Source organism: Eublepharis macularius, chromosome 7 (genome assembly GCF_028583425.1).
Source record: "Eublepharis macularius isolate TG4126 chromosome 7, MPM_Emac_v1.0, whole genome shotgun sequence".
NCBI classification, from domain to species: domain Eukaryota; kingdom Metazoa; phylum Chordata; class Lepidosauria; order Squamata; family Eublepharidae; genus Eublepharis; species Eublepharis macularius.
The window spans coordinates 73,826,225-73,852,402 of NC_072796.1; the positions used below are offsets into that span (position 1 = coordinate 73,826,225).

The 26,178-nt window shown below is 41.8% G+C and overlaps 1 protein-coding gene across 3 annotated transcripts in view; it reads left to right on the forward strand.

Annotated features, from left to right (window-relative positions):
* The window catches only part of GREB1L (GREB1 like retinoic acid receptor coactivator), a 247,207-nt gene that overhangs the window by 141,487 nt on the left and 79,542 nt on the right, over positions 1-26,178 (forward strand). For all 3 annotated transcript variants that reach the window (XM_054984549.1, XM_054984550.1, XM_054984551.1), the window contains 8 exons: positions 5,894-6,079; positions 12,170-12,496; positions 15,709-15,837; positions 17,189-17,323; positions 19,495-19,692; positions 20,202-20,382; positions 22,410-22,602; positions 23,570-23,703. In XM_054984549.1, the coding sequence (XP_054840524.1) occupies positions 5,894-6,079; positions 12,170-12,496; positions 15,709-15,837; positions 17,189-17,323; positions 19,495-19,692; positions 20,202-20,382; positions 22,410-22,602; positions 23,570-23,703 (1,483 nt within the window). The remainder of the gene's footprint in view (positions 1-5,893; positions 6,080-12,169; positions 12,497-15,708; positions 15,838-17,188; positions 17,324-19,494; positions 19,693-20,201; positions 20,383-22,409; positions 22,603-23,569; positions 23,704-26,178) is intronic.

The following is a 26,178-nucleotide window of genomic DNA, read 5'->3' on the forward strand; positions in this document are numbered from 1 at the left end:
AAATCTGCAGGGGCCTGATTTGGTTTGGGAATGCAGTGTAGAGGGGAGCGCCTGCCTTTACAAGCTGAAATGGCCTTGGTGGGGAGACTGCTTGCCCTGGCTCAGCTCTTCAGCTCAAGGTTTTTCAGTGCTTTGATTTTTCCTCTTATCCCATCCCCCATGTGAATAAAATGAGAACAGCACCCCACTTTCCCATGAACCCCTAAGAAATGTAACACGAATTCCAACTGCTCTTTTTTCTTTAAAATTCTCAATAATTTAAAGCAAGATTCAAGTCCAATAGTACCTTAAAGACCAAAAAGATTTTCAGGTATGAACTTTTTGAGAGTCGAAGTTCTTTCATCAGATTAGCTTTGACTCTCGAAAGCTTATACCCTGAAACTTGTATAGGTTTTTAAGGTGTGAGTGGACTTGAATCTAGCTGTTCTATTCCAGACCAACATGGCTATCCACCTGAAACTATCAACAATGTAAAACATTCTCTTGGGTCAGCCTGTTATCACAGAGAGAACTATGTGAGTATGAAGACTAGCTTTAAGAATGTTCCCCTACAAAAACTGTATGGCTTCTCACAATGCGCCTCAAACCATAAATTCTCAAAACATCTCTTGCCGCAGTTGAGTCCACCGTTGGGGACAAGTGCAACATCTATTAGTAAAGTTGTCTTGGAAGGTCAGAATAATGACACCAGTTGAACAAATGGTACCATTTCCCTAAATTCCTGGAGTAGGAGGAATTCACCTGACTTTCAGCTAGTTCCCACCCATGGTCAGCCCTTATCATGCCATCCATTCATGTGGTGGCGGTTATCCCAAATTCTGCCATAGTTCTACACTGAAGCTCTGGCTGTGGTTCACTGCCCAGTGAGTGTTGGAAAGCCCCTTCCAAGCTGAACTGTGAATGCAAACGGAAGAGAGAAATGTGACTGGAAGCTTGCCCTCCTGGAATGTGTGTGGATATCGCAGTGGATGTCAGTAAAGGGGATGGTGAGAAGCATTCGCTACTACAGAGCAGTGACTTTCTACATGGACCCCCTGAGAGTCTTTAATGGATACTGTGTCGGCAGTAGAAACAACCTAGTCTACTGTGTTATCTATCATGATACACTTTTGCTGCCACTGGAGTGCTGAGACTTGGAATTTCACAAACCTACCAGGACATGGCACAGTTGCTCATGGAAGACATTGCCACCTCCATGTGTTGTTTTGAGGCATGACGGGAAGACCGTGAGTGACCTAGGAGAGTGGGATGCCAGCATTGTAGGGCATCCTTCCACATGTCTTAGGAGACCTTCCATTATGTCAAGATGAGCACCATACTACATTGCCAAGACACAGTAATGCAGCATATGGTCATGAACCAAAAAAGTCTTGTCATCACCCTTTACAAGATGTCTTGTACCTAGGCATGAGGTTCTTGAAGTTGGGGGGGGGGGACTCTACGGTACCTCTCAGGCATGCAGCTCACAGGTGGCAAAGGCTATCTGCAAAGCCATCCGCTAGTTTATCTAGGACCATTATCCTATGTCTCTAGAGACCTTGGACAGTTCAGTCCTTCTTTGACTGATTTCTCTAGTGTCTCTCAGCTAAATGTCCTTTCCCTTTTATACCCGCACCTACTTCACATCTGTTTTGGTTTGTCATTTATTAGTTCTAGTGAATAAACCTCATATAACAAAATCCACTGTATGTGGGTATTTTTTAGGAGAGTTCGGGTGTGGGAGCATGTGGGCTCTTCCGGGGCTCCGGTAAGGTTTGGATTCTGTGTGTGAATGTCAGGTTGTGGTGTTTGGAGCGACAAAAGCATCAACGACATAAGTACAAATTTTCAGGGGTGAGAGGAGGCAGCATACAGTATCTGTTGCAACTGTCTTCTGGGGCATATAGCAGAGATGGGATACTTTGGGGAGGGTGTGTTTGGTTGAGTTTATGTTGGGAGGTGGAGGAAAAAGCTGAGGAGCTGTGGAGACAAGCCAGGATTTAATTTTAAACCATGATTTGTTCCATGTCACGGTAAACTTTATGGTGGCAGCTTTTTTGTTGTCTTAGGTTTTTTTTTTTAGATTGCAGCTATGAATCATAGCTTCTGGTTGTGAAGGTGGACTTGGCAACCAAACTCAGTATATGGCCAGTTTTTGCATCTCACACCACAGTTCAGGTGGTATCGCTAAATGAGAATCCACACCCCAGTTTTACACATGGGAATTAAGCACTTCGTCAGAACTCCTCACTCTTTTCATAGTATTAGTTAGGTGATTTTGATTCATTGACTCAGGCAAATGTGTCCAGTGAAATACATTGCTGCAGCTCTTCCTCTGGCCTGGATCAAGAGATGGCAGTGGCTGTGGCTTCTGCTCCTTCACCCCCAGCAGCAGGAAGAGAGGGAGGAACCATAGGGAAGGGAGAATCTCTCTGATCTGTCCCCCTCCGTGCTGTGCTCACCTGCCCTCCTGCCTTTGCCCACAAGCCTGTCTGCCCCTGCTATTCTGCCTGCTACCACACTACTCTGACCACCCTCTGTTGCCTTCCCTAACACTCTGCCTGCCTCCCTGCATGTCTCCTTGCCTGCCTCTCTGCCTGCCCTACAGTCACCTTCCTTGCCATTCTGCCTGCATGATGCACTGCCTGCATTCCTCCCTCCTAACTGTTGTGCCCCTATCATCTTCTCCAGTACTCTCTACCAATTGCCATCCAGTTGGCGCCCCACCCTCCATTCTGCCTGACTGTCATCCCCCCCTGTAGTGAGGTGGGGAGAACAACAGCTAGCAGCTTCCTCTCTCTCTTTTGCCTGCCTGCAATGTTGCTGCTGCCACTGACTATTTTGTTCAGGTGGTGGTGGTCTGGCCCATCTCCTGCACATCCTGTTCAACAACATGCCTCTGTTGGGGGGGAGGGATTTATTTCTATTATAGTCTGTTTTCTCCCCTAATGGGGACCCAAACACCTTAAATCATTCTCCTTCCCTCCTTTTTATCCTCACAACTTTGTGAGGTAGGTTAGGCTGAGTGTGTGTGATTGGCCCAAGGTCGCCCAGCCAGCTTCCATGAAAGAGTAGTGATTCAAACCTGGGTCTCCCTGATCCTAGTTCAGCAATCTAACCATTACACTGTAGTGGCTTTCAGTGCCTCATAGCACATTACATTAAAAAAAACCCTCCATTTTTAAAAAGTACTCACATTTTTTTCAGCAATCCTGAGATGTTCCCCAGATTTGTAGAAAAATGTCCTTCATCAGTATATAGCCCCAATCTACAGATTTAAGTATCCAAGGATGGGGCCTTGTTGAGTATTAAATATACTGATGATGATGATGGTGATATGCCACCTGTCGGTGGATCTTCTTGAGGCAATTCACAAGTCCTTCCTTCAGTGACCCTTATTGACCTGCCTTCCTTTTTATGTGTATGTGTTTATGTATTTGTGTTTTGTTGGATTGTTGTTATAGTATATTTTAAAATTTATATTAATGTATTGTCTGCTTGCCATCTTGGGAACCCTGAATTGGGTAGAAAGGCAGCATAAAAACGTTTTTAATTAATAAATAAAACCATAGGTCAGGATCCAGTAGTAGCCTCAAGCTGTGAACTTGCTCATTTAAGGGAAGTGCAATCCCTCCATGCTGACTTCTCAGTCCTCAAGCTGCTTTGTCGTTGGTCAACAACACCTCCCTCTTATATGTATTCAGCTTCGGTTTATTGGTCCCATTACTTTCACCTGTTCAGGACTTCATCAGACTCACTGACTCAGCTATTAAAAAGAAATAGAGCTGAGTTTCATCCACATATTTGTAGATCCTCTCCAGATCCAAAAGTGATCTCTTCCAGTGGTTTCATGTAGATGCTAAACAGTGTGGGAGGACAATATGAACACAATAGCCTAAATGCCACAGAGCACACAACAGTCCCCTTACCCCATCACTTTGAATCAGCCAAACGTGAGAGTGCAACCTCTGAAGCACAGTAACCCGTGATCAATATATCAAAAGTCAATAAAGAGGCCTAGGAGAATCAAAACGGATGAACTCCATCCTAAACCAAAGGTGGAGTCTAGAAATATTTATAGATAATCTGATTCTGCCAAGACAGACTTAAGATGCATAGCTATTGCCTGTTTGAGCAACTTGCTCAAGAATGGAATGTTGGTCTCTGAACAATGATTATTTAGTTCGGCTGAAATGGACAAATTAACGAGAAAACTGAGAGATCAAGATCCAAAGGGATTTTTTCAAAGATTGGAAGAAAATGAGAAAGTACTTAGAAAGAAAATAGGATGTTAAGGGACAATTGTGGTCTTTTGAAGTATATTAAATAAGATAAATTTTAGATCTTTACCAATAGGAACAGACTAATAATTATAGTGTAGAAATATGATCAGAAAACGGGGGGGTTGGAGTGCTGTTGGAAGTCAACATTGAAAAGGGGGAGGGGAGGGGAGGGGGAACATATAGTTATGGAAACTGAAAAGAAATGTAGTTGCTTTTAATTTGATTGTATGTTAACCCATCCAATAAAATTTTATCAAAAACAAAACAAAACAATGGTTATTTAGGTCATTTAGGACCAGGGAGACATTCTTCAGGAGGAGTCTCATGACTGCTTCCTTCAAAGCAGTAGGAAATGCATCAGCCACAGAGGGTGATTATTACCTCTCTCGATCCTCTGGACCAGCCTCGTCCGCCTCTTGACCACAAAGTGCAGGAGTTGAGCCTAGATGTAGGGGAACCGCACAATTCTAAGCAGCACGTCTGCTTCATCAGACCAGAAAATCTGAAAGTCATCCATAAAGTTAGGGCCAGACTGTACTCCAATAGCATCTTGGTGTTGAAAATGGTCTCGAGTGTGAGTGATTTTATCTGCAGAGTCCAGAGGAATTAGCCGTGTTAGTCTGTAGTAGCAAAATAGTAAAGAGTCCAGTAGCACCTTTAAGACTAACCAACTGTATTGAAGCATAAGCTTTTGAGAGCCACAGCTCTCTTCATCAGATGCATCTGATGAAAAGATTTATCTGCAGAATGCATCACAAAAAAAATCACAGTGAGCCTGTTCATTTTTGTTCATTCCTGGGGGATGGGTGGATAGGATCTAAGATAGAATTTCTCTCACAACTCAGAAAAGCTCCACCAGTGGGCATTGCACAGACACGGTTATGGTACAGAATTGAATTCATTTCGCCACAGTCACTGCCACAGAGGAGGCACAATAATATGATCTCTCCCATATTCAGTTGCTTTCACTTTCCCTCTGCTGCACTGCAATTGTCTGCCCAACCATTTCATTACCCAGACTCTTAAGATCCTTGGGGTATTTGAAATGTAAAAAATAGCAGAATGAAAGGGCATCTCCCCCCCACACACACACATTTGTCTGCTCAAAATAATGTCCCCCTGAAGTTTTTTTAAAAAAAATTACTGGAGAATGTACACACGAGTTTGTGAGTAAAATGTGGTTTGTTCCTTAATTATTCTTCATGCGGTGCATTTTAGGGTAACTTTCCACATACATTTTAGAAAAGTGGCTTGCTTAAACATATTTCCTCAGAAGTAATTCTCATTGAACTCAGTGGGGCTTATTTTGTAATAAGTTTGCTTAAAGTGCAGAAATGTGATTTTGTGATGAATTAACAAATGAATCTATTATGGGGAAATGCTACCATTTCTGCTTTATATATTCCCCATATTTTAAGACATGGGAAAATAAGCATATCTGTGTGACCCAGTTTTTGTAACTTGGTCTTCAGAATCCATTTGTCTATAAGGTCTGAGTGTTGCGTTCTGGGGACTGGGTCACTGCTTAGGGGTCACTGGCCTCATACACCTTTTACTGTGCTTAACATATAAGGGCAGTGATTAGCTTGTATTTCAAAATTGTTTAGAGTTTTTTCTTTTTCTTTTTATAGGTTATGGCACTTTACCATATTTCTATGGGAATGTTGGAGACATTGTTGTAAGTCCTTTACTAGTGAATTGCTACAAAATTCCACAGCTGGAAAACAAGGATTTGGATCTTTTTGGTTTGACGGGAAGTCAGTTACTAAGTGTGGAGAACATGATTATTTTAACAATACAGTATCTTGTCCGATTAGGTAAGGCATTCCAATGTATATTGAATTTTTTTCTTTTTAACGTCAGCCCTTATAAATCATGGTTTTTGTTGCTTGTTTTTGTGTGTTAGAAATCAATAGTTCTGTACTTTGTACTTGGGAAAGCAGAATAGAGAATGAGGATGGATTTGAAACATGAAGTACGCATTTTCCATTCTTGAACAACTTGGCCCCAGGGGACATTAGGAGAAGAGGCCCAGCAAGTGTTAGTTTCCTCTTTGTCCAGCTGTTCTTTAGCTACTGTTCAGAAAATTTTAAAGAGATGGAATATCCAATTAAAATGTCTTGTCTAAGCTGCACTCCCCTCCCCCATTTTGGGAAAATGCATATGGATCGTGAAATGCAAGTATCATATTTGCTTAGGGTATCAAACTGTCAGTTATAGCAAGCACTTTTCATTCAGAAGGATTGATACTTGCTTTAGGAACTACAAGTAACTGATTACATAAAACCTATGTTTGCTATGTAAATGATACAACTTAAAAAATCTCTCTACATAAGACCTCTTGCAGAAGGGCACTCAAGTGTAGGGAGATGCAATATTAGCTGGGAAGTGTAGTTTAAAAAGACAGAGCTGGCAGAGATCGCTCCTCAGAGGGTTTATTAATTTCATGTTTGCCTTCCCAAAGGAGAGGTGAAATTGACAAAGCCTTAGGGGAGGCAAAAATGAAATTAACAAACCCTATGAGGAGTGATCTTTGCCATCTCTGTCTTTTTAAACTATCCTACTGTAGAGAGGTGAAATTGACAGAGCCTTTGGCTCCCAGCTAACATTGCGTCTCCCTTCATGTGAGCGTCTTTGTGTAAGAGGTCTCACATAGAGAGACTCTTAGCATGTAGGAATGAGGGGAATCCTTGTGCAAGGTGGTAGCTGCATGTCTGCTGCTATTTCTCTGCCCCTGTGTAGGCGCATAGAATTCTTGTGGAGGAACTGACTGGTGAAAAGGGAGGAACTGAGAAGACAGGAACAAGTCTCTGAAGCACATGCTTTTGTCTAGATCAGTGCATTTGTTCCCCTGAAAGAAATGTTTAGACTTTGTAAAGTGATAATCAAGGGTGCCTACTAGTTGCAATCTTCGGGGAGGGTTGGGGAGTGTCCAGGGGCCAGATGATTCTGCTCAGGCACATCCGGTGTGGGCCCCTGGTTGGATAGCTGATCCCCGCCCCTCAGCACTTGGCCCGTGACGGCATCCGGCCCAGCCCTCCCTTTTGTCATGACTGGAGTGAGCAGGCTGCAGATTGGAGCATTGGGCACCAATCCATTTGTGGGGAAACAGGGCCCTCAGGCTCAGTTTCCCTATTATGGGGATCCCCATAAGGGGTCTGGGGAGTGAGGAATGGCTGGTGCATGCCCAGACGGGGGCTGTCAGTCTGCCTCACTCCCAGGTGACAGGAGATGATCCACACAAGGGTGTACACCCACCTGGCATCCCACTGACTGTCATCCCATGGTTCGCCCCCTCAGCAGGGGTCTGAGGGGGTGTGTGGTTCTTCAGCTTGGCAGACGGGTCAGCCGATGCTCTGATCTGTGCCCTGTGTGCGCCTTTTGCTGCCTGAGCTGTAATCTCAATAAAGTTGTGGCCTCTTTACCTCCAGCACTGTGTCCATGTGTTTCTTGTCGCCGTGCCCCCTCCCCACTCTCCTCCCCCCATTTAGCACTCGCCTGCAACAAGAGTACAATTCAACCTTTTTAAGCACTTCTAAATCCTACTTGTATCAGTGGGGAAAAGTTAGGCATGTGCTGGAATTGAGTGGATTGTGCTGTCTTTTTTCAAAATGTGAGCAAGTAGCATTTTGATTATTCCAATAAAGCACTATCATTCATGTTCTTTATTATTTGTATTTCATCCTGCATATGCCAGTTTTTCCTGTAATCTGTATGTTTGTGGTGAGTAAATGATTTTACTCTTCTAAACAGAATGATCAGTGCTAGATAGAATAATCAGAATTGTAAATAACGATGCTTGATTCACCAAGAACTAATTGAAATTTTATGAAAATTGATTACATTCTGCAATATTTCCCTTTTGAAAATAAGAAAATATAAAAGTAGTGAATACAAATCCTGTATTCTTGTGTCTCAAAGTACAATTTGGGGCCAATTTTATTACATGGATTTTCAAGATGGTGAATAATGAAGGGCCAGACAAGATATGCAGGTTTTTAAAGAGTTGGGTCTGGGTTCCCTGGACCCAACTTGGGTTTGCTGCAGCCACACAACAGCTACAGCAAATGTCTGTTAAAAATAAAGAAGAGCCCAAATAGGCTTGGAGTGCTGGTAGAAGAGTCATTTCTCCATGTGGATGGAGCATTGTGTTTACATGGACAGCAAAAATTAGGAAATAGGTCCCCTACCAGTACTATTTCAGTGCAGGAAAATGACTTGGGCGAAGGCAGAGGCTCTTCCTCTACCCTGTGACAGTGTTCTGGAGCCAAACAGGCTCTGCTTTATTTTTTAACAGCCATTCCCCATAGGTGCTGTGTGGCTGGGGGGAAATCAAGTTGGGTCTGGGGAACCCAACTCTTTAAAAACCAAGTGACACAACTACTATTTCATCATTTTTATGAATGGGAAGAATAGACATACTGAAATATGGTATAAAGGTCCCTGTGTGACTTTGGCCAGTTTCACCTTCAGTTGTAATATTTGGTAATTTTTTTCTTTCTGTCAGAACATGAAGTGATTCTGGTTACTCATATGTTGTAGCCCTTGTATAGGAACATTTAAAGTTACATGATGGTGCTATTCTGTGCTGTAAAAGTTGCTAGTGCCTTAGCATTTGTGCTTGCCCAGTCCTGTTACCAGAACTGCTCTTATTAATGGGGGAAATTAGCTTTAGCAGTCTGTAACTTAAATTATTAGCGCAGATCTAACCTATGTTTACGGAGGTCCCGATTCCAGACACTCTAGTGACAAAGAGACAGACTACAAATAGGTTCAAACACGTGTATTTACTAATAGTGTGGCGTAAGCCTGAACTTGCACATACATACAAGAAAGCATACAAGGACTAGGAAATACAGAGTAGGAAATATAGAGACTTTCGCATTAGCAGGTTCCCAACGTTGGTGGGGAATACTCACAATCCTGAAGCGAAGCAGAGACACAACAGCGAGGTGGCCCAATGCCAGCACTGGGACCACAGACGGACAGCAAGGGGTTCTGGATAGGATGGCATGCACACCATGCGGTCTGGGAGACCGGCTTAAATACCCCAAAACGTACCCTGGGGCTAGTGCTTTACTTGGTGGTTCTCACAGATTAAAACAAAGGTTCTAATGGGTTACTGAATGGCTTGGATGGACCACTTTGGTAATCAGATTGTGATAAGTGACACCTCAGGAAGAGGGGACAAAAGAGGGAGGGAGAAATCCGAGTGGGCTGAATGGATGTTCCAGCGGACAGGGCTTGCCCTGATGTCATCAGCTTCTGGAATGCGGAGGTTTCTTTGAGATGCATTCTCTGAGTGCTTGGGATGGTCGGCACTTAGTTCCTTCTCCGGGGCGGCTCCTAAGATATGCAGAGTGGGGCGAGGTACTCTCGCTGCGGACGTGGTGTGCCCGCTTCGCCGAAATGGCTTCCCAAAGCAGTCTTCTTCCTTGGGTCTTCTGGCTGCCTAAGAACATGGATGCCGGCGGGGCATAGCTGGGGCTGGATAGCAGGCTGCCCGGTAGCGAGGGCGAGCTCGGGGACCGGCCCGCGGGAGTCTCCAGGCGGGAACTGACCAGGGAGCGCCTAGCCAGGCTCGCTGGAGGTTTCCCCGGCAGGCGCCCGGCTGCTAGTAGCGGCTTGGCTTCCATGGAGGCAGGGGGAACAGCACGTAAAACACAGTCCAAGGCAGGGAACAGACACGGTCCTTGGTAGATGGCAATGCAGGCACGGGGCACACTTGTAACACAGTCCAAACACACACTGGGAAGTCCAGATACAGGGCAGGGCAGGGCTGCCCAGAAAGAGAGTCCTTTGTGCAGTTATCCAAACATAGAGTCAGGGAACTACACAGTCTATTGCAGCAGCAAGGTAATTATCACACAGGCAGGAAACTGACACGTGTACCAGAACACACACGTGCAGGGTAATCTTTGTGTAGCAGTGAAACAGTGATGCAGGAAACTCTAACACAGTTCATGGCAGGCCTTAAAGCAGGAGAGGGGGCCTACTTGGCAACAGTCCTATTGGGTTGGATCCTGCTTGGACAATCAAAACTATGCCCAGCTTCCAGGAGGCTCTTACAAACCAGTCACCACTCAGTAGTGAACCAGCCAGTCAGGAGAGTAGGGGGTGGATGGTGGAAGCAAACAGTTCAATTGCCAAAGAGGTCTGAATTTCCTAACTCCATATTACTTTTCCTTTTTACCCAGCCCTATATCAAAATTCCTCACAATGAAGAGGGAATTAAAGGTGCTTTTCTTTGGAGAAGGGAAAACCATAAACTCGTTCTAATAAATGTCAAGTTGCTGTTGAGGTGCTTTGACTGAAAGCCAGATTTGAAGGCAACAGTTACTGAATTGTTAAATGAAACACTGTATCTTCTCAACTTCTGTTGTAGAGTTCTGAGCCCATTCTTGCTGAACCATTATGATTTTTATCCACTTGGAGTGAATTAAAATGAAACATCTTCAGGAATACGCCATGTCTCAACCTATGTTTAACCCACTAAGCACAATAAGCAGATGTTCTGTTTTTGTTTTTTAAAAAACAGCCCTCTTATTCCACTATCACTTTTTCTACAAATACAGCCCCTTAATAAACAAAAAGGGACACAGAAATTATCCAGGCATTTTGGCCCTTATCCCATTCCCATCCTCTCAGAAGAACTGTAACCCCTATGACTCCCTTCTTATAAATGAGTTTCCTTGTTCTGACAAAAGAAATTTTCCTCTCTCGGTAACTGGAGACTCTTCCTGTGATTGGGCTGGTGCATTCATTAAGAAGATTATAAACATTCTAAACCTATGTAAATGGTCTCCATGTGATAGAAGTAATTTTTGGAGGCTTTCATGTGGGTACACTGTATAGGCTTCAGTGACAAGCTCTGTTGCCCACCAGCGGGAGAAATATGAAATAAAAAATAGCGACATCAGGTCACTTCCAGCTACAACCCAGAAGTGATAAGAGTTACTCTAGGAATCATTGGAAACTCTAGGATAAAAACTAGTGATGTCAGTGATGTATCTGATTCCCCCCTCCCCTTGTTCCTGCCCCACCCCTGCTCTCCTACCTGGTGCTATAAGTATATGAAGCAGCCTTAAATATAAGGTTCTCAAACATTAAGCAAGCCCCTCAGCAACGATGTCAAGTAGCTAAGTAAAAAGAATGTTCCTTTTCCTTCCTCTTTTATGAGAATGTTGGCTGGGGTTATAAGAGTGTAATAGTGCCTGGTTCCTAATCACAGTCAGTTTAACACCAGGCACAGTGGTTATCCCAGTTTTCCATTTCTGATTACTTTTCTGTAGATCAGTAGAATAATTTCTTAACAAATTTCCCCCCTTTGACTCTGAGCTCTTAAAAGCACAGCATTCATTAACACTGAGAGAGCCTTCTGGCCGAAACATCCACTAACCCATTCCACATTTATTGGATTCATTCCATAGTGTACCTCAAGCAAAGTACAGATGGGGGTTATTGCTCCGAGGCAGAATATCTGCTTTGCATGCAGAAGGTCCCAGGATCAATCCCTAGCCTCTCTGGTTAAAATAATCAGTTTGTAGGTAGTATGTAAGACCTCTTCCTAACACCCTGGAAAGCTGCTGCCCGTGCAAGTATAAAGCAGCTTCGTATAATTATGTTCAGTTTCAAAATTTATTTTCAGAGAAAAATGGTTAGGGAAGTCTTCCTACTTGTTTTAACTGATGGCAATAATGATCTGTTCTAGTTCATTATTCTGTGTTACATTTTCTTCACTTTTACCGTGGTTTAATCCATTCATTTTGTGTAGTTGAGTCCTGCAATAGCATCTCCATGTCTTGATACCTTTTGACAGCTTACTTACCTGGTTATTGTAATGTAGCTTGTTGGAAGAGGCTTTGGAAAATAAGTTTTGACCCTTTGTGTTTTTTAAAAAATTGTAGGTCCTGATAAGATACCTCTTAGGGAAGAATTTGAACAGATTATGTTGAAAGCTATGCAGGAATTCACTGTGAGAGAGCAGTCCTTACAAATGAGTCCTCAGTGCATCTCCTTGTCGCCAGCACAACTCCCATGGCTTGCCAGGCTAATTGCCAGTGTCTCCCAGGACATGGTGCATGTGGTGGTTACTCAGAATTCACTCGCTGAAGGCATTTCAGAAACATTGCGATCTCTGAGTGAAATGAAACGCCAGCAGAGGCTTCCAGATTATGTTGTTACTATCTGCACTTCAAAGATCAGAGGGAACGAGTTCTGCGTAGTAGTGTTAGGTGAGTACCTTTTCTATAGGTAAGATGGTGGTTTGCATTGACTTATTTTTCATTGATTGTTTTCAAACAGCTCCTGTTTAATGTTCCTCTTGTTACAGCAACGTATGCAGAAGAATTTTGAATAGAAGTATTTATATTGGTATATTCACGAAATACACTGTTAGATTCATTTTTATTACAAACAGGAAAAGTAACATCGTTAACTGATTTTATAATGCAGAATGCTTTGTGTTAGGCTAGTGGAACTGCTAGAAGTAGCCAGCTTGATGTAACAAGGTCCTCTGCTTGCTTACACTACTTGAGTTATCTGCAGAATTCTGCTTGTTTCTTAGATTTGTATCTTACACATACTAATTAGCATAAACAGCCTCAAATTGCTCATATGCACCTGGGATTTTTCTCTTTGTTCTTTCAGGTCACCCAGGAAAGAGGAAAAACCCTTTAAAGAGCAACAAGCTGCCCTACTCCATTTTGAAAATGAAGCTTAATTCTGCCCCCCTCCCCATAGTGGCAATTGTGGAGCATCTAGATGGGCACTCCACTTGTAGCCACTTCACAGATTCCCCTTCAAACTGTACCAAATCAGGGGTTTTCCCCCTTCTTAATGAGGAAAGACCTAGGAATGCCACAGATCATACTCAGATGTCATGTGGACATGCTTCTTTAATCTGAGGTCTTTCTGTATTCCATACAGGGGAAAATGCCTGTGTGGAAACAGCCTAAAAGTGTCTTTTGATCAAGGTGAAATTAAATCAAAACTGATTGATTGGTTTAGGTTCAGATGAAATTTCTTTGCATATTACTGAATTCAGGGCACATTTGCCAAAATTTTTCTCAATGAAAAGATTAACAAGCTTGTTTTTTAACTTTTTTTAGACCGAGAATTTTCTCTCATATTTTGACTCCAGAGACATTTATCGTCTAATGTTTACTTAAGTTTTCCACTTCTTTTTAGATCTTAGGGAATAGCAACCAAATGGTATCTTAAACTGATATGAAAATACAGGTGATTGTACAAGAAGGTATAGGAGACTTGCTCACAGAAGGTTTTCTGTGGTTAAGGGTTATATTCCTTTGAAGTATCTTCATTCATATGGACCCCTGTTTTCATTGACACAGTATTTTCTCACAATACATGAAAAACATCTTCTAGCCTTCATCACACTGCTTGTGTGAATATGTGATTGTTGTTAGTATAAATATAAATGGAAAGAGATCCATTTCCAGGTTCAACGTTTCTGCCACTGTGTAGGTGTTCTGTTTGGATTATAGAAATCAGAAATTCAGAAAGCAATTTATAAAGTGTTGTCATGAAAAAATGCCCTTGTCACATTGAACTTAATTCTAATAAATGTGGATCCCATTAAGATCCCATTAATCACAGATGCCAGACTACAAAAAATGCATAACAAACAGGGAGAAATCCAGAGCAGTCAAGGGAGTAATATGGGGCTCATTTGGCAAAAAGTGTGAGGCTGCAGAGAACACATGAGTGCAATACTAGCCTTCTTACAACCCCTCCATGCACTGACTGAATGAGTGGAGAGCAGTAGCAGGCACATGTATGTTGGCACCAGCACATGAACATGGCACCACTGTGTGTAGGAAGCATCCACGTTTATGCTTCCTCCATATGCTACCAGCACTAATTTAAAAAAACAAACCCTATCTGCATTCATTTCATTTCCATACTCTTACAGGAACCGATTGACAAGAAAAAATGGTCACCTGTGCACTGAAAATTGCATTTGTCTTCCTTCCTTATTGTGAACTGTTATGTGTTTCATTTCACAATGTGAGGAAGAGTTCCATGGCACACACACACACACACCATGCCTCATTGTTCTGCCATTATTCCCTTTATGACAATAAAATTATAGCTGAGCTTCTGTTCCCTCCATGACTCCCCAAGTTTCAATCAAAATGGACAAAGGGGACAAATCCTACAGGCCCATGAACAAGGTGACCTCAGCCAGCATAATTGCACTTGCATTATTCCCTAATGATGACTCTTTCAGGGGTGCCAAAGTGGCTGCAGAGTGCTGCCTGTCCATCAAAATTGCAGCAGAGTGCTGCCTGTCCACTAAAGAACCCACATGGTTCAGACAAATTGGACAAAGTTCTATGGGCCACTGAAGAAGAAGGTTCCCTAAGGCTTTCTACTTTCAGAAATAAAAAACCCTCTCCACCCCAACAAAGGAGAGGAGAAGGAGAACAGCAGCTCTCTGAAGCGATTGGATGAGAGTGCTCTATGCTTCTCCTTTGCAAGGATCTGATTGGAAGGGAGAAATGCCATTTTCCAGGAAATTAGTAGAACCAAAGAAAAACATGAGCATGTGCTGAATTTCTGGTAAGAACCCAAACTCGGGGTGGAGGTGAGGGTGGGACACAGATTTTTGAGGGGAGGGATTTTTGTAATTCCCAAGCATCTTGGATTTGTTCTACCATTCTGGAAAATCGTGGTAATGACCCAAAACAGTGATTTCCATGTATATCTTCAGCTTGGGTATTTCATAATGCACACCCCTAGACAGATGTTCCTGATCATACAGGATCATATGTGTGGACACTTCCTCTTCACACAGATGCCATTATCATGAGCTAGCAATCTTGTGGAGGTGCCCAATATGTTCATGCTCACTCCTGCTGGTCATGTGAGTGGAGGGGTTGTGTATAGAAAACTGCTTTTACCCATCTTAGAATATGAGCTACCAGCAGTTGCTGTAGATATTCACAAAAATCAATACTTTCTACCTGCTGTATATAAAACATGTTTTCAGTTTCATGTATACTATTGTCTAGACACTGCCAAAATACTTGGATTACAAGAAATTCACACGTACAAGAGTTTTCAGTGCACGGGAGTCTTTATTATGTATATTACACTAGCATTGGATCTGAACAAAACACGATTTCCAACAGTGGAAGGGGGAGGGTTTAGGCAGTGATTATTAGGTACGGTAAAGGTATTCACCTGTGCAAGCACCGAGTCATTACTGACCTTGCATAGCATAAAACTTGCATTGATTATAAACAGATTATTCATATAAATCAATATGTACTGATGGACTCTGAGGAAATGGTTTAAAATAAGGAATGTAAAATTCATTTCATTTGACCTTTTTGGTGTTAACAAGATCCAAGGTGAGAAACAGAGCATCCATGAGTCAAGCAGTGCCCTGTAACCTTTCTCTGACCTTTCTGTTTTCTAGGTCAATATCAGTCTAGAGCGCTGGCTGAGAGCATGCTTACTACCAGTGAGTTTTTAAAAGAGATCAGCTATGAGCTCATTACAGGAAAAGTTAGTTTCCTGGCATCACATTTCAAAAACACATCTTTGGGTGAGTAGATCAAAGATTCTGCCATTGCTGATATGAATTATAATCCATTCATCTGAACAGGGCCTTCTGCAGATAACACCCTGCAGCTAGGCTTTCTTTGTGGTAGCCCCACCTTGTGGAATGAATAGCCTGCCCAAGGAGGTCAGGAAAGTTCTCACTCTTCTGGCTTTCCACATACTATACGAGATAGAATTATTCAGGAGAGCTTTCTGCTCAGATTATAGCACTGTATTATAAGAAAATAGCTCAAAGAGAGTCCTTGGTAAAGGACAGGGGGTATAGACTAGGCTATTGGGTACTGTCTGCTGATGTCTGCTCCTCCTGCATAGTTTGACATTGCTAAAGATGTCATGTCAATTATTTTAATTTAGAAAGGTCTCATCTCTTTGTTTGGTGTTATGCTAGTTTTCAAATTTGCAGCTACCATACCTTATTGTATCTGTTTTCATTGAATGTCCCAACTGTTGATCATATTGTATTTTTCAGTGACTGTCCTAGCTTTTGATTATATTGTATTCATTTGATGCATGTAATCCACCTTGAATCTCAGTGGACTATAAATAAACAACAACAACAACAATAATTGTAACCATTGGAACCCATGTTGTACTTGTCCAAATTACTTGCTTCTTGAATAAATGCAGAGCTAATTTCATAATGTCCTGAGATTCACTAGGAGACAGCATTCTAAAAAATGTAAAACATCATAAAAATGGCTTAACGAAGTTCCACATTCAGCACCTAAAAGCTAGAGTACTAGGAAACTGTATTCACTTGCTTCTGCTTAAAAGCTTGTTTGATGTAATGCTGGCTCACCCTCCTGTTTTGCTATCTACTTGTTTATCCAGTTGGAATATCTGTGGTAGAAGGGGCTTGTATATCTATCATGTTCATGTTGTTACCCCATCCTGCCTCCCAGAAATTCAGGTTGGGGTACTTGAGTCTCCTCCAGCTTATCCTCTCACTGATCCTGTGAAGTAGGTTACTCACAAAGCAAGGCTAGGTCAGTCAGTGGGCTTCATGGAAAAGTTGGGATCTGTATCTGAGTCTCCTCACACCTCATCCGATACACTATCCACTACCATATGCTGCCTCTCTGAGTGGACTATATCCACAGCAGAGTATGTTTCTTAACACTGAACCCCAGTTTATATCACCACATTGAAAAAGGCGAGATCTGACCGCTTCACTTGCCTTTAGCCGTTATGTGAATATTACGTTAAAGCAAAGACAATGCTAAATGCTATTAAATATGGTATCATATTCCTTGAAGCCATTTTTTGGATATGTGTGTTGATGCATTCTGCCTTTTTCAGATACATTTTTGTTTTAAAAGCATATTCTTTACCAGGTGATGAATTGGATAAGTTACTAGAGACCATGCAACAGAGAAGAGGAGATAATGTTGTAATTCCATTCAATGGAGATGTTAATGAATGTATTTCATCTCAAGAAGCAGCTGCCATGGTTTCCACTCAAGAACTGGGTAAACATTGCCTCACAAGAATCAAATTTATTTAAGTGTAATCTGAACATGTTTGGGAAGCATAGGATGTTAGAGCTTAGCCTACATGTATCCTGCGACACGTTCCCCACTTTACTCTGTTTCCAGAAGACCAGGGAGTTGATTGCCACAGCTACATAACTGTTGCCACCACTTCTCTGTTCCTGCCAGGAAGGGGAAAAGGAGACAATAGTTCCACAGTTCTGACATCTGGCTTCCAAACTCACATTAGGTTTATAATAATAATATAATAAAAATGTGCTTATATACCACTCTTCTGGACAGATTAGTGCCACACTCAGAGCAGTGAACAACATCAGCATTATTATCCCCACAATACAGCTAGGAAACTGGGGCTGAGAAGAATAGTTTACCCAAGGCCACCTGCAGAGTTCATGGCAGCAGTGGGAGTTGAACTAAGTAGAGTGCTGATTCGCAGCCCAGCCACTATACTACAGTAGCTTTCAGTCTCAGCTGGTTGTACTTGTGGGAGGGCTGGGAGATGTGCAGGACTTTTGTAGACTGGATACAGTAGTACCTCAAGATAATTGTCCATCTGTAGCCCTGTGAGGAAGACTGAAAGAGAGTGACCAGTCCACGATTGGAGCTTCATGCCTGGTTCTAGTCCAACTAATAACTACACCACACTTGCTTTTTCAATAAACAGTTACAAGTAGCCTACTGCTGAAGGTTGAAATTAACTGTAATTTGTAGTTTGAGAAAAATAGAGCATTCTTGAACTATATTTTCTGATTAATTTGAATGTAAGAGGTGACTGTACATAGCACATGTAGATAACCTGTAAAAGAAGAAAATGTAAAAAGTGCATGAATTTTGTCTCTCCACAATTTTGTTTGGTTTGGCAACATGTTTTCTGTGAAACTCCTTTTACTTCTGGCTCTAAACTCACTTCTCAAGAATGAATTTTCTTGATGTGCTGCTTAAGTTCACCTGCCACATTTCATCTGCGTTTATAGTTATTCTCTATGGCAAGCTTAAGAATTTTAAGGGAGATCCACTTAGGCCATAACGTAATTCTAGGTTTAAAATGACTTACATTTCTATCATATCTATTTTGAATTCTGTTTTCTGTACTCTTCCATTTTGTCCATTGATTACACAACTTCTGAGTAACCTGAGTTGCAAATATTTTTATAACAACAATGTGCACTAATCTTACAGTAAAGAAATAGATTCGGTTGAGTGCCTTTGGTTGCTAATTATGTGCAAAATGCTGCAAGAGTAATAGAAGCTGGTAAGAAATTGACAGTGTAGTCCTGTACAATTTTACCAGTCTAAACCCATGTGTGAAGCCCCCAGGGCCAGAGGCTACATCCCTCTGTTGAGGTGCTATCTTTTCCCATGGTGCCAAAGACAAGTCAACAAGCCAGAAATGTAATAGTGGTGCTTTAATTAATTCACTCCTTTGCAATGCCAGCTCCTGTGGTTAACCATCACTCTGTAGTCTGGCCAGTTCACCTTTCATCACCTGTGCCTGCTCACAGCTAGATGTTGGGGTGCTTTCCCAGTCCTTCTTCAAGCTCCTGTCCTGGCTGCTGTACCCCTTCTGCTGGGTTAAGTCAGGGGGAAGCTGTTTTCCGTGTGTCAGGTAGGCGGTTCCTTCTGGCTTCCCTCTGGGTCAGAATTATTTTCTTCTGAGTATCCAGGTGCTACCTAGCCTGCAAAGGCTCTAAGCCTACCTGTCTACCTGTAGCTGTTTCCTAGCTTCCAGCCAGCTGCCCCCTTACTGCCTTCAGCTGGGACCTTTCATCCCTCTTATTCTGGCCATTCCCAGCTCCTCTTTCCTTGCCCCTACTCTTTTCTTGAGAAGGCTTTTACCCCAGAGGACTCCTTTGCTCCAAAGGGAACTAATTCAGCTTGGCTTTCCTCTTGTCTCTTCTTCCTTTCTCCTGCAGGCCTAACTACCTATCCCCTTGGCTCTGCTACTAAGCTATTGCATTCCTTAGGGCTGTTCCCCTGCTCCACCCCTGTCCCCCATGATAGGGTGCCTGGGGTTCTGACACCATGGAAATCAGTGGATTTAGGAATAACTCTGCCTAGAATTTCACAGTCAGAGATGGAAGCTAGTGATTCTGCATTTTCAGAATTTTTCTGCATCCTAGAAACTAAATTATGGCTTTGTTTTCTTTTAGATTTGGACACTGAAACCTTCCAGATTTATCAACCACAGCTCACAGTTGCCAGAAAACTCTTGTCACAGGTCTGTGCTATAGCAGACAGTGGCAACCAAAGCCTGGATCTGGGCCACTTCAGTAAAGTGGATTTTATCATTGTGGTCCCTCGTTCAGAGGTGCTGGTACAACAAACCATTCAACGGATTCGACAATCAGGTAAAAAAAAAATGGGGAGGGGATGATTTTCACCTGTACGCTTGTGAACAAACATTTTGATCAGTCTGTGTATTTCCTATTGCGTAATTGGTTTCAGAACAATAAAAATTACAAATTTTGCAGCAAGAAAATATTTCTTGTATATATGATACAAATTAGAAAGGTTTGTATATATTTGCTAATTGTGTCATGATTTGTTGTATGCTAGACATGGGGAGGGCAGAAGTGCTCTCTCTTTATATATATATATATATGTATGTATGTATATACATATATAAGTGTGTGTGAGTGTGTGTAGGTTTTACCTGTTTATTCAAATACTTATTAATTTAAAACTACCCTTTCTGCACCAATATCATTGTTACTCCCTTACACTGAAGCTTGCACAACTGCTCCCTTTGGGTTTTGAGATTTCATCGTACATTTTCAAGGGTATCTTGACAGCTGTAAGCGTAAGAAACTTGATTTGTAAAAAATGAAAGGTCCCCCTCTTTCATGTCTTCCAACAGGTGTTCTTGTAGACTTGGGCCTTGAAGAAAATGGAGTAGCTTACCAAAGAGCTGAAAAATATGTTGTGCGTCTAGACAATGAGATTCAAACCAAGTTTGAAGTTTTCATGAGGCGGGTGAAACAGAATCCATATACTCTCTTTGTGCTTGTTCATGACAATGCTCATGTGGATTTAACAAGGTAATTCCTTCAAAAGAAGACACTTACTGCTATGTAATATACTTCCATGGAGGCAGCTGGTAGGGTCGGGTGGGTGGCAGGACCCCACTCGACCGTACCAGCTGCAACAATACAAGTCCCTCCTTTCTCCTCCGTGATGTCAGCAAACAGCCAGGATAATCCTCTTGTGCCACCAGCTAGGCCATGCGCCTTTGGGATGGCACCAGCCTGTTCTCCCTTGGTCAGGAGCAAGGCTGGCTTGGTGCCACCTACCTGAGCCACAGCTCAGGTAGGCTCATGGGGGATGGGTCTGTAGGCATGCTGCAGGGATGGCCCCTGAAGAAAGAAGCAACCCAGTAGGCATCTGGTAGGTTTGGGGCTGTTAGTGGTGGGCTGGGCTGGCCACTGAAGTAGGAGGCAGCTCTACAGACAGGTGGTGCCATCTGGCAAGTATAATGGTAATGTATGGGGGTGGGAAAAACATGCCTGGGCCAGTTAAAGCTCTCCTTGAATCCTTAGTTTGTAGCTGCAAAATAAACGAGAAGTCTAGCAGCATTATCAAAATGTATTCCAGCATAAGCTTTTGTAAGTCACATCTCACTTAATCAGATACATGAAATGAGGCATTTGATGAAGTGAATCTGAACTCTCAAAAACTTCTCAGTCTTTTAGGTGCCACTGGACTCTTGTTTTACTTTGCTACCATGTGTGTTTTCATTCAAATCTCAAGTAATCCATGTCAAGCAGGTTCTGGAGAGGTAGCATATGCATTTTCTAAAAAATAAAGTCTGACAGGAAGAGCTGTGAAGAATGTTTCTGTAACCTTTAGTGAGCTGTGTGACAAAAGGTTAAGGAGAGTATACCGTTCACTGTCACTGCAGCAGGATAGTTAATTCATATCTGCCAAGCCTGTTGCTGTCGTAGGTAAAGAGGACATCTTTGTACAACAGTAGGGTAATCTGTCAGAAATACCTTTTGGTTGGCTCTAAGTTGCTGTGATTTTTTTTGTCTTGGGCATCATGCTGAAGTACATCATGTGCTGAGTTGTTTTGAGGCAAGATGGCGATACATGATGTTTATTTTAGTGCAGTGACCTACAGGATTAAAAACTAATCTTCTGAACTCTTTTGGTCCACTAATGTAATGTTTCCTGGGACCTGTCTTCATGATCCCACAAGATTTCCATATACCCACCGATAGAATCATAACTATTACAGAATAAATAAGCATACAAAATCAGTAGCACAATGCCAAAAAGATGATGTATGTAGATTGTGTGTTGTACAATATTATAGCAAACATTACCTATATCAAATGGCACATTCTTGGGAAATCAAGCTCCTTTGTATTGGCTTCCATTTGGCCATTGGTTTTAGAAATTTGCACTCTTCCTCTGGTACCCTTTGGTCATTTTGTATGATTTAGTAAAGAGTGCAGTAGCACCTTTAAGACTAACCAACTTTATTGCAGCATAAGCTTTTGAGAACCACAGCTCTCTTTGTCAGATGCATCTGATGAAGCTCATGCTGCAATAAAGTTGGTTATTCTTAAAGATGTTACTGGAGTCTTTACTATTTTGCAACTACAGACAAACATGGCTAACTCCTCTGGTTGTGTGATTTAGTGACATCACCAACTGCATTGACATTGTATCATACAAACATGGGAAGAATCATAGAGCCTGTGATTCCATGATGCTGGCAGCAGACGACAGATAATCAGCATAGACCAGGTGATTAGATATGGTCTGATATTATGATATTACTAGAACACCTTGACCATTTGAAAATCTGCAGAACTGAGGGTCATGCTAATGGTCACTTCATTCAATATATGGGTGGAGGCCACAGAGGAACTCCGCTTATAGCTAGTGTCATCAAGTGGCAAACTTTATTTGTTAAGTTTACGAATTTTGTTGTTTTTCCATTATTTCTAGACCTATACAGCATCATTTCCTGGACATGATTCTATTCTCTGTATTGGTCTTTTTGTTTTTATCTAAATAATTTGATACGGACAATTGTATTTGTTTTGGTCTCTCCCACTAGTGCAATCTCAAGCTCTTTATCCCATGGAGAACCCAGCCATGGACTTGCTGATAGAGTAATTAATTGTAGAGAGGTCCTTGAAGCTTTCAACCTCCTTGTCCTTCAAGTGAGTTCTTTCCCATATGCTCTTCAGACTCTGCAGTCTAGAATCAGCTCTTCCAATGAGGTACACTGGATACAGTTTAGCAACATGGTAAGAGTCTAAATGTTATGATATAATATAGTCGTTAACAGTGTTTGCTCCCATTAATGTCTTTTGCTCTCCACCTCTGGCTTTACTGATATCTTAGAAATGAAAATATTTTTGCCTATCAATTGTTTTATAAACAAACTTTAACGGCATCTAAGTAAGATGGAGCTCTATATAATACTCACTTTGTATAGCAAAAATTACATTATGTGTAATGTGACAGGGCAGATGAAACAGCCTACCAACTGTTTCATCTGCCCTGGCCAGGCTCCAGAAATGCTTCCAAATGGTGTCATTGATAAAATTCTCCCTTCAAGAGGGTTAGATAGATTAGGCAGGGAGATCTATATTATTTATTTATTATGTATTGGTCATTATATATGGGTCATCCTTCTAGAAAGGATCATCTCAATTACTGAAATTTCAGGGCATTATATTGCACATTACACAAATGTGTTTCATGCCTTGTGTATGATGGGAAAAGTTCTTTTTTAAGGTATTTGAAAATAATGCTGTGCATTTTTTGGAAGATAAGAGCATTTCCAAACAAGTTCCCTGTCTCTGCCTGGGAAATAAGATTACAGAGAGAGGCCCTGCTGACTGTCCCATCAGCTAAGGAAGATCACCTTGTGGGTACATGAGACAGGGCCTTTTGGTGGCAGTCCCATAATTATGGAACAGAACCCCCGGTGAGGTGCACCTGGCCCCCTCACTGCTAATCTTCAGGAGGCAACTGAAAATATTTTTAGGACTGCTTTTAATTAATATGTGTTTATGTTCATTAGCAGTCCTAACCTGTGTTTTAAACTTTATTTGTATTCATTTTATTATTATTTTATTTATATTGTAAGCCACTTTGAATTCCTGCAAGGTAGAAATGTGGCTAAGAAATGTTTCAAATAAATAAAAACATAGGAAGAAAATTAGACTTTTGTAAGTTTCATTTTGGTACAATCTCTATTTGAAACAGGAGGACTTAAGCAGAGATGAGAAACTGTATTTTGGCTTGAATGAATATGGCAAATCTCTGCAGTGGGGAATCACAAGCCCTCTTCTGAGATGTGATGAAACCTTTGAAAAAATGGTGCATACGCTCTTAGAAAGGTAAACTTTTTTGGAAGATCATGGATGTGGGTGGTTTACACTTGTGCTCTCATTATATAGGTATAGATTTCTAGTGCAGATTCTTTTAGATATTCCCAAATGGCAGCTATTTGGTTCTTTTTAAAAAAACATACTCCTTGTGCTTGCAAAATAATATGCAGTAATTCTGTTTTTGTGAGGGCAAGATCTTGTTACCTGGCATTCTCAGCAAAATGGTTTCATATATCAGGGATTGTATTTGTTGTTGTTGTTGTTGTTGTTTTATTCTCACTGATGTTATATTTCAGACCATAATTAACTGATGTTAACATAGTTAATATGCTAACCATAATTAACATAGCCATAAGTAGACCCAGATTTTTACAAAATATTAATGGAAGTCTTGCATCTGAATCATCATTGAATAATGTTATAATCCTTACAAAAGTCAATAAGTCCCCTCATTTTAGAGAGAGAGAAAGATAAATATAGGAGAAATTGTTGGTAATTTGCATCTTTCCAGCGATTCACAAAACAATCATTTTAATTATAATTAAGTGCATCAATCTATGGTCAGAATTGTTAACTATGCAGGAGCACTGAGGTTCCTCCATTATGTTACCACGCTCAATCATATACAGAAAGTGGAACGACGGGCATAGAGATAAAAGTGGCTCATATCCAGTAGGAGTTCTGTAGCTGCTACGCAGCAAGGATGCCTGTAGATAATGGTTTGATTCCCCCTTATAATGAATATACCCAGTCTGCAAACAGCACTTCTTCTGAAAGTACAAGACACAGGGTCTATGGCGATGATCCTCCCACAGCCTTTCATACACCCTTGCCAAACTGCCTAACCTTCTCTTCATAGGTTTGTGGCCTCCCAGGCAGGTAAAGGTTGAGTCACCACACACCACCTGTCTAGCCTCTACTATAGCAGGCAGAGAGCCCTCACAAATCCTCACAGAGTCTCTTCTCTCCTCTTCCAGAGGCTCCACCAGATAGACAGCCAGTTCCCTGTAACTCCCCTCACCCAGCTGCAGCCCAGGACAATTGGGGAAAAGGGAACTTAGAGGTTGCTTTCCTTATATATACACTGCCACAGTTTAAACTTGGCCTATTTAATATAACCAGAGTGTTTGAGGCTTGTGTGTGAGATATTTTCCCTCAGCCAACGATTTCAAGCCAGCCAGGGTTAAACAAAATAAAAATAAACTTTATTTACAAGATGAAACATAGGAGTTGTTGTAATGTGTGCAAGCAGCCTCTAGGGGACAGTTTTCTGCTTTGCGTGTTCTTCAGTCTTGGCCCTTCAGGGATCCAGTGGCAAATTGTGGCTGCTCAGGCTTGACGGAGAGGCTGTCTAGAAATGCAGGGTGAGCCTGAGTGAAAGCAGAATAAAACCCTATTATTTGTATATAAAGCTGACGTGTGATGGTGTTCAAGATACAACAGGAGTGAACAGATTTAAAACTAATAAACAAATTGGAGTTAAACAGAGAATGTTTCAATGTTAACAGAATAGATTTGGAATCAGCTATCTCTTTCTGCTGCCTTCCCTCAGCAGAGTCAAAACCCTTCTCTCACTCAGCCTCTCCAAAAGCCTTCTTTCCCTCCAGTGAACATGAACTCTCATTGGTGCAGCATTGGCTGTCTCCCAGGAGAGGTAGAGCTGAAGCCAGTCCTTCTCAGGGGCACACAGGGAATGAAGGACAGGCTTTGTTAGCATGGATTTCAGCCTCCTCCACATCTCACTTGAGAAGGAAGCTGCTGGAAAAGCCTATCACATCAGACAAGTATTAAAGACCTGAGTGAGCTTTTTGCAACAGAGGAAGACAGACAGGAGGGAAAGTTGCAACTGAGAATGCCAGACATGTTCCCAACAGCTATGCAGGGAAAAAACCCCATAGTGAAATGGGGAACAGGAGTTGAGAATTCGTGCTCCATCTTGGGAAGGGGTAGAATTAAGAGCCAGTTTACTTCAGGGAGGTCATGTTAGCAACAACAACAAAAAAGTGGGGAGGCAGGAATAGAATTCACACCATACGCTCTATGGAGCAACTCTCTATATAGTCGCACAGGAAGATAATTTGTAATCTCCGAGCAGGCCTAGCAATGGAATCATATACACCGAATCAAAGGGAATGTAGAGAAAGCTACTGCTATATGGAAATAGTATACATTTAGCATTCCTAAGATCCCAGATTCAGATACTGGATATGGGCACCCAGAAAGGAGGACTAATAAGATCCCCATCACACAGTGCATGCCAAAGCCAATGATACCATATATCCTGCTTCTCCTCCCAGTGGGAATGCTTATAGCAGTCTTCTTCCCTATTCCATTTTTATCCTTACAACAATAATCCTGAGCCAAGCTACAAATGACGAATTACACGAGGACTGCACGTGAAGGGAGTTGCAATGTTAGCTGGGAAGCTGAGTTTTAAAAGAGTTCAGAAGGCTTTGTCAGTTCCCTTCTATACAGAGCCCAGGA